This window comes from Melitaea cinxia, chromosome 24 (genome assembly GCF_905220565.1).
Source record: "Melitaea cinxia chromosome 24, ilMelCinx1.1, whole genome shotgun sequence".
Classification (NCBI taxonomy): Eukaryota; Metazoa; Arthropoda; class Insecta; order Lepidoptera; family Nymphalidae; genus Melitaea; species Melitaea cinxia.
This window is the reverse complement of record NC_059417.1, coordinates 4,323,158-4,338,911: the sequence shown is the minus strand read 5'-3', so window position 1 is coordinate 4,338,911 and position 15,754 is coordinate 4,323,158. Positions and strand designations below refer to the sequence as shown.

The following is a 15,754-nucleotide window of genomic DNA, read 5'->3' as shown; positions in this document are numbered from 1 at the left end:
TCTCCTAGGTTTCACCTGAAAAAAAAAGAGTAACTGTAGAACCATTTTATTACTATATTTTATTAACTTTAATAATATACAATAAACAATACGTAACTAATCTTTTTTAGAGCTTAAAGTAGCTGCTATCTGTCACTAAAACTAAAACATCTTTATTTACCTACATTCATATTATATATGTCTTACTAGATCATGATTGCCTAGTATGTTGCGCACTGTTCGCGCAAGCGAACGGAATCGTGCGCAACTCGCGTGCTGGATGTGCGCGCGCAAGATTCGTTCACTTCATTTAAGAGTAAGAGATAAATAAAAGTTTCTAGTTTAATAAATACAATACTGCTGTTTGTTTTGTGCCATTTATTTACTGTACTTAAAAAGTCTACTTATTTACCAGTATTCTAGAAACTAAAATGTAGATTTTTAATATTTTCTAAAACAATTCAAAAATAGACTATATAACAGTGTGGTACAGTAAAACAGAGACGCGATGCACTCACTATACGGCGGCTTTCAGGGTTGTCTAGTCAACAAAACAATAGCACGCTATCGCAAGGACGGGCACGGCGCATTATCGGCCGCCCGGACGATCGGCCCGATTGTTTTGCGGGCAATTAGCGCCGGCCCGTCCCGCACGTGCCGTTCTGCGGTCCCAGACGTCGTCGTTTCCAGTGTACCGCGCGCGCCCCACGCGAGCGGCTGTGCGGAAGAGAGTAGCGTATCGCGGAAGCCTTTCCAGATTTCACGACGGATAAACGCCTGGTACTTTTTTATTTCGATGAACTTTTTAACACATTTTTTTTACTTGAAAAATTTCTTATAGTTAAAATACATTAATTTTGTATACAGAAAAAAAATGTTATCACGCGTTTGATAATATTTAATTAATACATTTTTTGGCTGATTAAAATTGACTTTAAAAAAAATATCATCCATAAAAGCAATATTAGTAATATACCTAGCACAATTATTTTGCAATGAACAGAGATTAAAGAGATATTCTTGTCTGAACATTTCTCCCGTCACCGCCGGGAAAAGTTTTCGCGAAGTCCTTTCTGTCGGCGAGAACTTAGCAGTCAAAAGTTCCCGTTCTCAAAGTTTTACGCACGCGATACTCACAACTTTTGGACTCTAAACTTTTGTCGAAAACTGTTCGTAGGCAATTCCCCGTTTCTTCTTCGAATAAAAAGAGTACCTAGTATAAAATGCGATCTAATTAATGTGTAGTGCAGTTATGTATTAAAATAACACATGGGATTATTTGTGTGTGTAAAACTAAAATAAAGTGAATTAAAACATTAAAATGGCAGCTGCTATGATAAAAGACCGTGGACTGCGAAAGAAATTAACCCAGGAAGCCATACCGGAGAAAACACCTAAAAAGCCTTCGAAGCGTAAATCGACGCCAAGTAGTTCTAAGAACGATAAGAAAAACGAACAGAACAACAATAAAAGGCCAAAAATACAGATTGGAGCGCCAAAACAAGACTTATTTTCTACCTACCAGCCGTGGGTGATCCAGACGTACGGAGATTTAGCAAAAACGAAAACTATAACTCTAAAAAAGTATGCCAGAATTCTTCGAACCCTGCGCGGCGAAGAATGTAACAGTTCCGACAGTTCCAAGTTTCGTTTTTGGGTTAAGGCGAAAGGTTTTCATGTGGGCCGGCCGACGGGTTACGACGCGAAACCTGCGGATGGCATAGTCTGCAGGTACAGCGTCGCCGACGCAGAAGGATGCGCCCGAGGCCCGGATGGACAGGAAATCTATACGGGGTCTCAAAACGACCCTCCGTTGTACATACCGACTCCTCCACTAAAGGTAAGTTAAACATAATTAGATTTTAAAAAAGTAAGTTTTAGTTCTTTTGCATTTTTTATTCATATGTTTACAAAGGGCAGATACATAAATGACATCGTATTCTCATTTCACCTATTATCATTTTACACATGTTATTACACATCCACGTTACATAGCAGCATTATTATCAATCAAATGCATTGTCAACAAAACGAACAATTTATATTTGCGTACCTATTTGCGCGCTGAGTTAATTTTATAGATAATAAAAAAAAAAAAAAATATCCTTCAAATTAGACCAGACCGCACGCAAAACGGAAAGTCTGTACAATTGTGCTGCTGCAGTAGCAGCACCAGGATCGCATAATGATCGAAGAGATTACCCATCATTATAATAAGACGGATACTCATTCATCACTAAGGGGATCGCTTACCGATCTCGCAAGTCTTTCTCAATGTTCTTCACATTAGTATGAAACCAACATTGCTACAAGTTTCTAGGTAGCAACGTTAGCGTTTAGTCTTTATTTTTCATGATTTAAACAACAGGATGTAATCTCTGCAGAGACTTTAATAGCATTGTTATCGCTGAAAGCGATTTGTTTAGCGAGTTATAAACGTGTACGTGAATGTGTACATACTACCTATAGTATGTATTATATATGATTTCTATGACGTGTTAGGTGATATACAAATGTACCTACACGAAATCGCGAAACTCTTGCGACTTATAACATAATTTAAGAAACTATGAATAACTGATAATCGAATATTATTTTTTCAAACTATACACAGGTAATATTTTATTTTTAAAGGCCTTTAACTAGCGGTAGAACGTCTTTTTTGTTCAGATATCTTTTAGACATACATGGCTTTATTTACCGAAAATAATAATTTCGATACTATGTAGTATCAAGTTGATAGAAAAACAATTTTTTCGCCTATGACTATGTTTATACAGTTCCTATTTTATTTTAACTATATAGTTTAATAAAATATCCAAATGATATTATTTGCCTAGCAGTGGGATCACTGGTGAACAAGTCTCCCTTTCAATTAAGAAAAGGAACCGCCACGCCGCCAGCCGCATTAATGCGATTTGGCGAGAGGTTCAGGTTTCCCCAAAATTTTATCCGTCATCTTCGCGTTGAAGTTCAAAAATATTGAACAATTTCTGCATATTAAAAACTAGCTGACCCCACAAACGTTGTTTTGCCATATAAATTATTAACCCCCTTAACCCCCCCCCCCCCCCTTATAAACTTAGCTGTATGAAAAATAGATGTTGGCCGGTTCTTAGACCTACCCGATATGCACACGAAATTTCATAAAAATCAGTCCAGCCGTTTCGGAGGAGTATTGTAACTAATATTGTGAGACGAGGATTTTATATATAAGATTTTTCACTGAATTTTTTATTCATTCACAATAAAATATAGCCTATGTCACTCCTGAATAGTGTAGCTTTCTGTTAGTGAAAGAATTTTCGTAATCGAATCAGTATTTGCAAAGATTACCCCCCTACAAACAAAGAAAGTTAGAAATTTCTTTATTGTATAGATTGGAAATCTCGAGCATCCAATGAGGCGAGCATCCTGGGCTTATTATTTATTATTAATTTCTTTGTAAATCGTGGATAAATGTGGATTACCACACTTTTAGAAACGACCAGGTATGCATAGCCTGCAGCGACGTAATCAAATGAATAATTGTAACAAGTAAACTCCAGTAACTTGCACGCCGGTGTTCGCGGCTCGCTCACTCGCTCATTTATTATTTGCAGCCTCATGTATATTAAAGAGCCGGCTATCCCGCCAGGTCTCACCTGAACTGACTAGGCTTATTATTAATACTCCTTTTGACTATCCGACGGAGTTAAAAGCACTTGGGGCGCTTTATTTGAAAAATGTCTAACGTTTTTTTTTTTTTTTTACAACGCATTGTATTTTACGATTTATCACATGTTTATTAGTTCATAAATAAGTATAAAGTAAACGTTTACAATTATTTATGTTTATACAAAATTTCGTATATATATACATATATTTCGAATAAATGGTAAAAAAAAAACGATCAGTGTCCGTTGCATATGTATGTATATGTATTCAACTCGGATGCGCTGATGGGAATTACAAAGGATGCCCCGGGGACACAGCAATATCTATGCGTGCAGCGGCATCAACGCGGCGTGAAACTTTAAACAAACGCTTTTCAATTTATATTCGCCGGGCGAAGCGGCGCGTGGTTTTAGCAAAAACGAGCCGGAGTCGAGCATACAATGGGCGGCCGCAGCAGCCACAACGCGATACCAGCGATAAGCGGCGATCGATGTTTAACGTTCAGGTTTGACGCGAGCTCCTACCGTATTATGTACTCCTAATAATTTGTATCGAAAGTATCGATGAAATAACTTCGATTACATCGAACGGAATTTTTACTTCCTTTAGAGGACGACATTATTTTAAATATCAAGATTTTTTTTTTATTTTATAAATTGAAAAATGTTTTTTTTTTATAGTTTTTAAGTAAATAGGACCTGGGTGACCGAGCTTAGCTCGGTATTTTTAGTAAATCGTGTTTTTTGAAAATCATATTTAAATACGAATTACATATTGATAAAATATGAATAATATTTTTCGATTTTATTTTTTTTAGAAAAAAAAAGAAAAAAAAACGATAATCGATCTGGAAAACGTGAGGATTCGAACCATGATCTTTTCGGCCGAGCGCGATCGGTCGATTTCCCCTGAGCTATTACAACTTTATTGACAGATGCGAAATTTACCTTCTTATTCTAACGATATTGTAGCCATTTTTTCATTGCCTAAAAACAGGGATAAAACGACATTTTCTAAAAATGAATCCTAGCTAGATTTATTTATCTCCCCCGTAATCCCCTGTATACTAAATTTCATGAAAATCGTTGGAGCCGTTTCCGAGATTCAGATTATATATATATATACAAGAATTGCTCGTTTATTTAAGTAAATATAAAAACTGATTGTTTGACAAACCTTTTACTTAATATGATTCGATTAATCAAAAACAAAATTTTTTGCTTCTGTCGGAGAACGCGCATTTATAAAATTAAACAGATATAATTCATCAGGCGATCGGCCAACGGGTGACGCGTCTGATTAAAATGAATGCCGCACAGCCCGCGGCTTGTTTTTACCTGCCATGACCAAACGACGCGTTTTGACGGGACAGCGCGCCAGCGCAACGGTCTTTCTTTGTCCCGACGAATTTATTCACCAGTCGTACTAACAGAAAAATCAATGCCATTTTATGTCGTCACATTGTAAGAGTGTTTCAATACGTGCTTAAATAATAATAAATAATAATATAATAATAATTTCTTTATTTCAGGTAACAATTGACCCATAAAACAATTCCTCTTAAACAATTCTTATAACAACTAGAAAAATTAATGAATGTCACGACAATTTGTAAAATACAATAATAAAATAATAAAATCACATTAATAATAAACAATACCTAATACAAATAAATAATTTTAACAATAATTCCATTATATTAAAACTAAAACAACTAATTATAACAACACAATGTCAAATATGATATTTAATAAAATAGATGTGCATACATATAACGGACACGTAAATTTTACTATTTAAAAATAAAAACATGTACCAAATAAAAACATATAACATAAATCTAATGTATTGTTCACTTCGATATCTAAGGCAAATACAACTTAAATAAAATAAAATAAAATAAAATTAATAAATGTCACGACAATTTGAAAAATACAATTACAATAATAATGTGTTTCTTTATAACTAATCCATAAACTTTATTTTATATTTTGATGATATATTATCTCTTATTTTGTTTATAAAAACGACATTATAAACTAGTATGTAATTGTATTTCGGTTTAAAAACTATTTAATAGATTATAAATTATAACTTAAACATGATTGACATTTTACATTGATTTTTAAATATAATTTAATATATTTATTAAATTACTGGGTACTAGGTACTTATTTTTCGAATATTTAATAAAAAGAAAATTAAATATAAACGATATCTCATTTAAAAACCGTGTAAACGGTGTCCATCTATATGATGCAATTAGCGCAGGAAACTAAACGGGTTCGCTAAAGTGGCTAGGAATCTTGCTTCTTGGCGTCTAGGCTACATAGTTCATCCTTAGTCGCTAGACTTGTGGGCGAGTCGCGAACCAGCAAACATAATCGCTCTCGGCTTTTGTTACTCAAGCACACAAGCTGTCTCGAGCTACGCTTTAGAACTGGACTTGAATTTTTATTTCAAAGAGTGTAAAATATTTCTACCTTTTAAAACTATAGTTAGGTACTTATACCTAAAATTATATGTCACTCAGACATAACAATATATTTATTACATACTAGCCGTACTTACCCTGTGTCTGTGTGTACCCTGCGCGCGTTGTTACCTACGCTTTTTTTTGTTTCTTTTTTTTAGGTCGTACCAACTCGGAAACCTTTGTGGGCTCATGCACAACACTTTGCTCAAGATCATGACATGATCAATAGTTTACGATCCCATAAAGGACATACAGACAAACATTCATTTATATATTGTATATATTTTTACGCATGTGTAGGTAATATTGGTCATCTTAAGAGGTTTAATTTTTTAATTATGCATGTGGAAAATGAAAAAATCAATGCACATTTTGCGGGCGGCAATTAAATTACTACGCATCATCACAATCGTGATATTACGGGTTTTAACGGTTTCCTCGCCCCCAGTTAAAATCTACATGACGATGAAAAATTTATAATATATATAATATAACTACGCATTTTTTTCATTCATAATCAGGGTTTTTTTATTGTGTAATATCGATTATTAAAAGATTCGCTAATGAAAATATCCGCTTTGATAACATATTGATCAATAATTAAAAAAAGAATCCATTGGTTCCTCCTCCAATCCACCTTTTTTCGTTATTTATGATTAATTAATTTTCATGCGTACCTAATCAGAAAAATTAATATTAAACGTTAAATAAAAATCTGGATAGAACAAATCAACATGTATTTGACAAACTTCTTATCGCGACGGCTCCGAAAAACCGGGACCCTCCGTAACCCGTGCTCTGCTGTGGGCATTGTAAAAATGAGACAATAAATCCGCCGGGACAGCGGGACGGCACGGCGGTCTGCGGGCCGCGTGAATTACGAGTACGGGCGTGGATGTTCACGACATCACAAAGGCGCGGTGAAAAAATATCGTCGGGTCGCGTGTGCGCTGTTAGCTTTTATTTTAGAGTGTAGTGTTTGTTTATTGTCGTGTCTTGGGATATCTTGTGGGCACAGGCTAAGTGTTACAGTCTCGTACGACGCTTAGCTGTTCTGATTTGGGAAAAAAATGATTTTCTTTACTCTTTTGTACTTATTACTTTTATTATAAAATAAAACTATGTATTCTTCACGTCTTAGATTAGATGTTGTGCAAAATTGCAGACTTATTAAAAATGCCTTACGAATGATTACTTTCGTTCATATTGAACTGTAACATTCCGTCAAAATCTCGCTGCTGGGCAACAGCATCTTCACCGACTGAGACTGTTTAGACTTTTCCTTGTTTATTTATTTATTTATTTAATTAGAACCACCAACAGAATTGCATGTTTAAAAAATTTACAATTAGATATATGCAAAGGTATTAAGTATATACATATAATTCCTCTTAAAGGTAGTTACAGCATGCGCTTTAGACAATTGAGTCATCAGCATCAAAAGATTTTAAACATATAGGATTTAAATTAAAAAAAAAATACATACAAAATAATGAACTAAATACATAACTATTACTATTATAAATTAAGATAAGTTAATATTAGTGCTACATAACTTTTGATTTGAGGAATCAAAATTGTAATAAATATATAACTAAACACTACACATAAATATATCGATATAACATTCAGACTCAGAATCGGACTCGCAATCACGGAGCAGAGAGCACAGTAACTGCAAACTGCGACAATGGGTTCATCTGAATTACTAATTAACATTAGCGATCTTTACAGCCAACACAGCGATCCGCTGACGTTTGACATTTGGAAACAGTATTTAGCAGAAAAAACTGTTTAATGTGGTATGAAATGGTGTCAAACTGACAGTAGAGAGAAAATTATATTGACAAGTGACAACAGCCGGCTAAAGAAGATTAATGAGAAAGTTACTTATATAACTAAAACTTGAGGTTTTCATCTCTTATGTTAAATTAACGTCAAGTAAGTAGGAAGCTGAAACCTTTGATTATATCAATCTCGCTAGTAACGTACTTAATATCGTATCCTTGTTCATAAAAAGTCAATTCTGACGTAATTTACTTGAACAGATGGTATTTGCTTGTAAGTGTCAGAAATTACTGATCAATATATAAATGTAGTTTGGTGTTATATAGTCCGTTTATTAAGGAAGACTATGGCCGAATAAATCTCAAGCTAAGTCTCTTGGGACCTAAGCAGTAACTATAAATGTCGAGTACTTTTGTAAACCAATACGTAAACGCCTCATACTCTTCTTCTTTAGGGTTAATGGCTTTCAATAGGGCCGAATGAGCACATATGATTACGCCAATGTGACGTAGAACGCCTCACGCTCAGTGGGTCTTCTAAAGGAATACTATACTGTGTCCGAGATCTCAGTTTTTGGGTTCACACACACACAATACAAACACAAATGACCACCAAAAACGTCTAGCTAACGTCTGCCTAGCTATACTATATGACTCCGTAAACCGATAAAGGAGTAGTACAATACTATTCTCTCTGCCCCATAGGTAACGAACATAATAATAATGTCTATAGATTTTTTTTTTTTTTTTTTTATAGTTTCACAGGTAGAACATTTCAACCTAATTTTTAAATACGAAAACTTACACACGACGCATAAGACTATAGTTGTACAAATTTATACAATTGTTCTGCTTTTTCGCTAAGAGGAAAATGATGAATGATATTATGAACCCCTATGTTATTAAGTAGTACATTGTGTTCTGTATAATACACCTCTCTCTCGGCTTCAATCCGGACACACTCCGTTAAAATGGCCTATAGAATAGATTTGATTAATTCTATAGTGGTCCTCATACTGCCTTGAACATTGAATCATTTCAAACTGCGCGGGTATTTTTTATACTGCCGTATAAGTATTTTTGCTGCAAACGTTCGAATGTAAAGTCTGGACATCCCAATACACCAGAGCAAAGGAGCTAAAATTTTGCCCAAAATCTGGAGCAACTACGGAAGTACCACAATCTTACAGCAGATCACAGACAAATGACATTGATCTCAAGTAGTGCCGTGTCCCTGTGGTGAGTAAGGTATCCAGAGCTATTAAAGATGCGGTATGTTGACAGCGGGGGTTGGGTCGGCAACGCGCTTATGGCACTCCTGGTGTTACCGTGGAAGACAGTGCCCGTTTGCTACAGTAATCGTAAATAATCCCATGAAGTACAACTTTTACTTACAATTTTTATATTGGTTCGTTCTTTGTCCCAAAAATTTTGCCGTACTCTTTTTACCATCCATGCGGACGTGATAAATCATGTGAATGAAATACTCATCTGTTAATAACTATTTATCTAATAGTTAGTTGATAAATTAGTTTATTTTCAATTGTATATGAAAACGTTAGTATTGAGACATGCTATATATGACATATTTCAAAACGTCACCGTTTCACAGAATGTCACAGTAGACATAAATCAATAGATGTCACTTTTGTCACTGCTCCGCTACACTTGCCAACTTTCTTAAAAGCTTTGTGTTGAATATGTTTCTTAGCGCGTTAGACACTTGACCACACAAAATCTAGATTTTCAATTATATGTCACCAGCAAATATTTTATTCTGAAATATTACTTAAACATAATAGCAAAAACGACGTGAGGAGTATATGGACCCACCGTCGAAAGGAAGTTTCTTTCGCTTTTTGGAAGACGTTTGCTGTACAGTCATATTTTATATTCTAAATTATTATTTGTCAGTAGAATTAGTTACTATTCTCATTTTTTTTTTTGTTCAAAAATACAAAAAACACATACTTAACCTTTATACATAAGCCTGCCACGAAAACTCACAAGGGCTTATCCGGACAAGCCGCCGCCCGCGTCGCATACCATATTATCATATAATATCTATATCGTACCGTACCATATTATATCAATTAAATCTAAACTAAGGTAATTACCAAAATTTTGTAACTATTAAACGCTTAAAGATTTCAATAAATGTTCTTTTAGTGATGTTCTATATTTGCGTTTGTCCAGGTATAACTCAATTCGATCGTATTATTTTATCGTATTATTTATTAATCGATTGTATTATATTAATACTAGCTGTGCCCGCGGCTTCGCCCGCGTTGAAATTAGTGTGTCACAAAGTTTTGCCGGCAAACTTCCAGTGAAACCCTCATCAAAATCGACTTAGCTGATCCTTAAAAATTCCTCTTGCCGATGGTGGAGCCCTCTCTCGAATGGTTAAATAGCGTGAAAATCCGTTCAGTAGATTTTGAGTGAATTGATCACATACACTTTTGGAGAATTTGTTTTATAATACACTAACTGTTGCCCGCGACTACGTCCGCGTGGTTATGAAGATATGCATTAGTATTAAGATGTTTAACGCAAATTATTTTTTATTTCAGTCACTTGAAATGTTTATCAAACTGAGTAACTTTTTAAAAGGCACAATTTAGTATAATTTAATAGTTATTTTTATAAAACCTCTCTATACACCACATTTTTAGTTTTATTTTCAGGCTGTTTCATACAAACTATCAACCCCAATTAAACCCCCTCGGTTAGCGGTCATATGCTAACTATAATCTACCTCCCTGCCAAATTTTGTCTTTGTCCAACTTGGATGGATAGACCATCCAGCGGTTTTTGAGTTCTCGTGATGAGTGAGTTAGTGACCTTTCTGTTTTATATATATATAGATTACGACGCATTATTTGTACACCTCCTCACCATCTATAGAGCATATATTTTGAATTTCAAGTCTCTTACTTCAAAAACATAAGACTTTCATACAAACTTCCGATCCCGTTTTACCCCCTTAGGGGTTGATTTTCGTAAAATCACTTCTAAGCAAATGTCTACGCCCTATAAGGAACTTACTTGCCAAATTTCAAGTTTGTAGCAATTATAGTTTCGGAGGTTTAGTGATGAGTGAGTAAATCTACCATCCCCCGTTTTAACCCCAAAAGGGAGTTGATTTCTAAAGATACATTATTTGGACACCTTCTCACCATCTATAGAGCATACATTTTAAATTTCAAGTCTCTTACTCAAAAACATAACACTTTCATACAAACTTCCACCTCCCGTTTAACCCCCTTAGAGGTCGAGTTTCATAAAATCCCTTCTTAGCGAATGTTTACACCCTATAAGTAACCTTCCTGTCAAATTTCAAGTTTGTAGGTGTTATAGTTTCGGAGATTTCGTGATGAGTGAGTAAACCTACCATCCCCCGTCTTAACCCCAAAAGGGAGTTGATTTCTAAAGATACATTATTTGGACACTTTATCACCATTTAAAGAGCGTAAATTTTAAATTTCAAGTCTCTTACTTCAAAAACATAGGACTTTCATACAAACTTCCAACCCCCGTTTTATCCCCTTAGGGGTCGAATTTCGTAAAATCCGTTCTTAGCGAATATCTACGCCCTATAAGGAGCCTTCCTGCCAAATTTCAAGTTTGTAGGTATTACCTATAGTTTCGGAGATTTCGTGATGAGTGAGTCAACCTACCATCCCCCGTTTTAACCCCAAAAGGGATTTGATTTCTAAAGATACATTATTTGGACACCTTCTCATCATCTATAGAGCATACATATTAAATTTCAAGTCTCTTACTTCAAAAACATAGGACTTTCATACAAACTTGCAACCCCCGTTTTACCCCCTTAGGGGTCGAGTTTCGTAAAATCCGTTCTTAGCGGATGCCTACGTCTTATAAGGAGCCTACCTGCCAAATTTCAAGTTTGTAGGTGTTATAGTTTCGGAGATTTCGTGATGAGTGAGTGACCTTTCGCTTTTATATATATTATAGATTATAGATAAACACACATATAACGAAAAATAAAATAAATGTTACACAAAAGTGCATATATCATGTATGTATTTAGAATTTTTGCCTCCAACCCAGTGATAAGAATCGTAAAGCGTCAAAGCTGATAGTTTTGAACGCCTGGATTAGCTGACAGGTTGCACTATGATTTCTAATCAACTAAATGTTAGAGATAGCGTCTTAAGTGGTCTAGGCGTCTCGGTGTGACAATAAGTTCATTTACCTCCGTCGAATCTTATTGACGCTACACGTGTGCAAACATTTGTGCGCACACAAAATACATCATCTGTGATAGACGGGAATGTTATCACAAAAAGATTCAGCAATTGGAATTTGTTTATATACGAGGTAAACTACCTCTGGAAATAAAAATGAAATGTGGATTATGAATATACTACTATTACTAATTACTATTACTAACGTGATAGCATTCGCCAACCCGTTAGTGAGGTAGCGTGGTAAATTATGCTGTGAACGCTGCGATCCTTTTCCTATATGGAGAAAGAGGCCTATGCCCAACAGTGGGATGTTACGGCTGAATGCACCGTTACGAAAAGCAAGCGTCCATCTATGATTTCATTTTTTATTTTAATAATTTTAAACACACTACACACTTGTTAGTCAATATTGTGATTAAAAATAATGTTTTAATATTTAATATTATTACTTATGAATCTGATATATTGGTCAGTATAAGTTATCTACACATGTGTGTAAATATATGTATATGACCATTTATTTCATCCTTACGCGAGCGTATCCGATAGATAATTGATCGGTTAATCGTGAGGTTAAATCGGAATGATGTGAGTTTAATAATAAAATTCCATACGGTTTTCATACATAACATTTAGCGAATGTACGCGCTTGCAATATAAAAATTGCCTAAAATGAAATCAATAATAAATATCTATTGGGTCACATACACATTAACACACTTATAAATATTATTTTTTGGATATTATTAGGTAATAAAGCTTATAGCACATTTGTATAAGTCTATCTATCTAGATATATCTACAGTAAATCTTGTAGAACGGTATCTATACGTCTATAGCCACGTACGTATAAAACAAATGGTGAACACACGTGCAACAAAAAGCCAACAAACGCATTCGCATTGCGGGCGTTCGGCTGGCGGTAGAGTACCGGGCTAGCAGCGCGCGCGAGAGATACGTACCGTGGGGACGGGTGACGGGTGCCGGGTGACGGGTGGGGGAGGGGGTAAATGCCCGCGCGGCGGCGGCGGGTAATTGGTTCGCGCCGCCCGAGGCGAGCCCGTAGTATCGCGCTTTAGCGACGGCGCCCTCCGGTGTCGGGCGTGGGTGACGGGATGTGTTGAGACGACTTTGTTCTAATATAATTTATATATTTTTTATCTTATGTTAATTTCTACAAAATGTTTTTAAGGATATTCTCGTTGAGGCTGAAAATATCTAATTATATCTCTATCTCTATTGAGATAAATAAGAAAGATTAAAAAATATTTCATTACTATTTACTAATAAAAATATTTTCTCGAACAAATCGTTTCTGAATTCTTTATTATTAAATGACGAATTTATAAAGAAAACAAATTACTAAATAATTTAATATATAACAAATACCTAACAAAAATACGAACATAAAAAATCAAATATAAAAAAAACCTCTTTTTTATTAGCGGTAGTGTCAATAAAAGTGAAAAAAAAAACAGAAATTTCGAAATAGGAACGCGGGTCGTTTCCACGGTCGCGCGGCTGTTTGTCATGCTACCGAGTTATAGCTATGTCATGCGGCCACCGGCGCGCCACTTTATACATCCGACGGCGCTACCGCCCGCCACGAGTTGAGCACGTAGCTTTGTAGGTATATACAGCGAACTCGGAGCTGAGGCGTGGAAGTGGCACAGTTTATATTTTGTATGTTTTTTTTATTTGTTGATTTTATATAAAAAATATAATGAAATGCGACTTTGGGATTGTTGGAGGTGTCACCCGTATAATAAAAATTTCATGAGTATTTAATTTTAAAAATGATAAAGGCACAATTTGTCAGTGTCGAAAACAAGATTTTTTTTTACAAAATTTACTAAAATATTTTTTACTAAAAAATGAATACATGGACAATTGTATATACAGGGTGACTGGTGAATTACTATCAATATTTGAGGACGTGTTAATTGACGATCATATATGACGAAAAAAAATTATGTATAAAATAAATATTCATAAACTTCTAAGTAAAGTTAACCAACAGTTATCTCGTTAATTACGCGTCGTCTGGACGCCCTAGCTGCGCAGTCGTCACAAAGCAGGTGTGTAGGTATAGGTATAACATTTAGTTATACATTTAGTTATCGCGCGGTCGTTTACCTACGTCCAAACACCGCCAAGTGTTAACAGGGTAGCAGGCTACTTTTGATAAACCAGTATGATCCAATCCCCCTTCATACTTTAATTTTGGCTTAGGACAGGCAAAAATACCAAGATATGATTAGGCCGACCCCCTTCCCCTTGATAAATATTCCCCTTGATAATTTGATAAATATTAATTTATGACGTAAGAATCTAAACGAAAAAATGAATACACGTTTGGTTTGTTTCAATGTTTATTTTTATTTATACTTTAGGTAGGTACTAATAATTTTTATTTTTGGTAGTAATAAACTTTGGTTTTAATTATTGATCTTTATCGACATAAGATTATCAGTCCAGAGGCTTAACAAAAAAATTAAAAAATAAAAGAAACTATTCACACACTTCAATAATCCAATTATTATTCAACTACAATATTAAAATTTATCAACGAAATAACGAATGTTGTTTACGAAAGCAAGTGACAACTCGTCGGCACTCGCGCGGTTGCCCGCGATTTTTCAAGGTATTTTCACTTTGCGCATTTTTGTAATTTTACCTAAGAACTATCGAGACTAAAGACATGATCGACCCCCTCTCCCCCTAAATCTTCTTACGTAATAAATGAACCATACTTATTGTCTTTTACACGATATAACACGAACGGGTCACTCTAAAGTACTCTGCATTTGTGTATTGATAAGCCATACCTAATTACTTATAACAGGTCACATTCATACGAGACATATTAGGTATACGCGTAAGATCGATCACTAGGCGCGCGCGCGGAAAGATGGACATACTCCGACGTACAAACCTTATGGCGGCGCTTGCCCAACTGACCTAGTGACCTACTAATCGAATTTAGGGGGGAATTAGAATTGGCGGGGGTTGCGGCGGGCGGCGGCAAGCGGCACAGTACAAGGCCAAGGCCGCACGCGCCGCCATTATGGCTGAAAATTAGTGTGTCTACATTTCATTTATTTAAATTGAAATTTATGGGAATTTTGTCAAAAATTAAGTACCTATTTTTTTACATAATTCGAATGAGAATCATGTACTGAGTATCCTCTGTAAATATTGATCGTAATTCACCAGTCACCCTGTATATGAAACTAATGTTATATAAGAAAATAAGTTCTTCTTGGTTATACTAATTGTCACGATTCCGATAATCAAATTGCAATATATGTCAATTGCCATGATTAAGGATGAAAATATAAAATTAAATGTTCAACAACCGGTGCCATTTCTAATACAGCGTAGTTCTAAGACGGCGAATGTGTAGGAGCAGCAGATTGGAAGCGTCGGTTTCGAGACTTCGGTGCTTGTCGATGTCGCTCTATGAAGTTTTCACGTTCCTTTTTTGAATATAACCGTTTCTTTATCGTAGATTGGTCGTTTTTGAAGTAAAACTTCTTTTCGCACGCTTGACTTGGGAGTTAGCTGATGAATGCGAGACGAGGGCGTTACGAAAAATGTGATCGGGCGTAGCGAACGGAAATTGAGTGGGAGGTATA

General features: G+C 35.3%; 1 protein-coding gene across 1 annotated transcript in view; it reads left to right on the top strand.

The window, feature by feature from the left end:
* Positions 1-974: 974 nt before the first annotated feature.
* The window catches only part of LOC123665449 (nucleolar protein 4), a 156,718-nt gene continuing 141,938 nt past the window's right edge, over positions 975-15,754 (top strand). Inside the window, exon 1 of the mRNA XM_045599755.1 lies at positions 975-1,819. Within this exon, the coding sequence (XP_045455711.1) occupies positions 1,301-1,819 (519 nt within the window). The 5' untranslated portion in view covers positions 975-1,300. The remainder of the gene's footprint in view (positions 1,820-15,754) is intronic.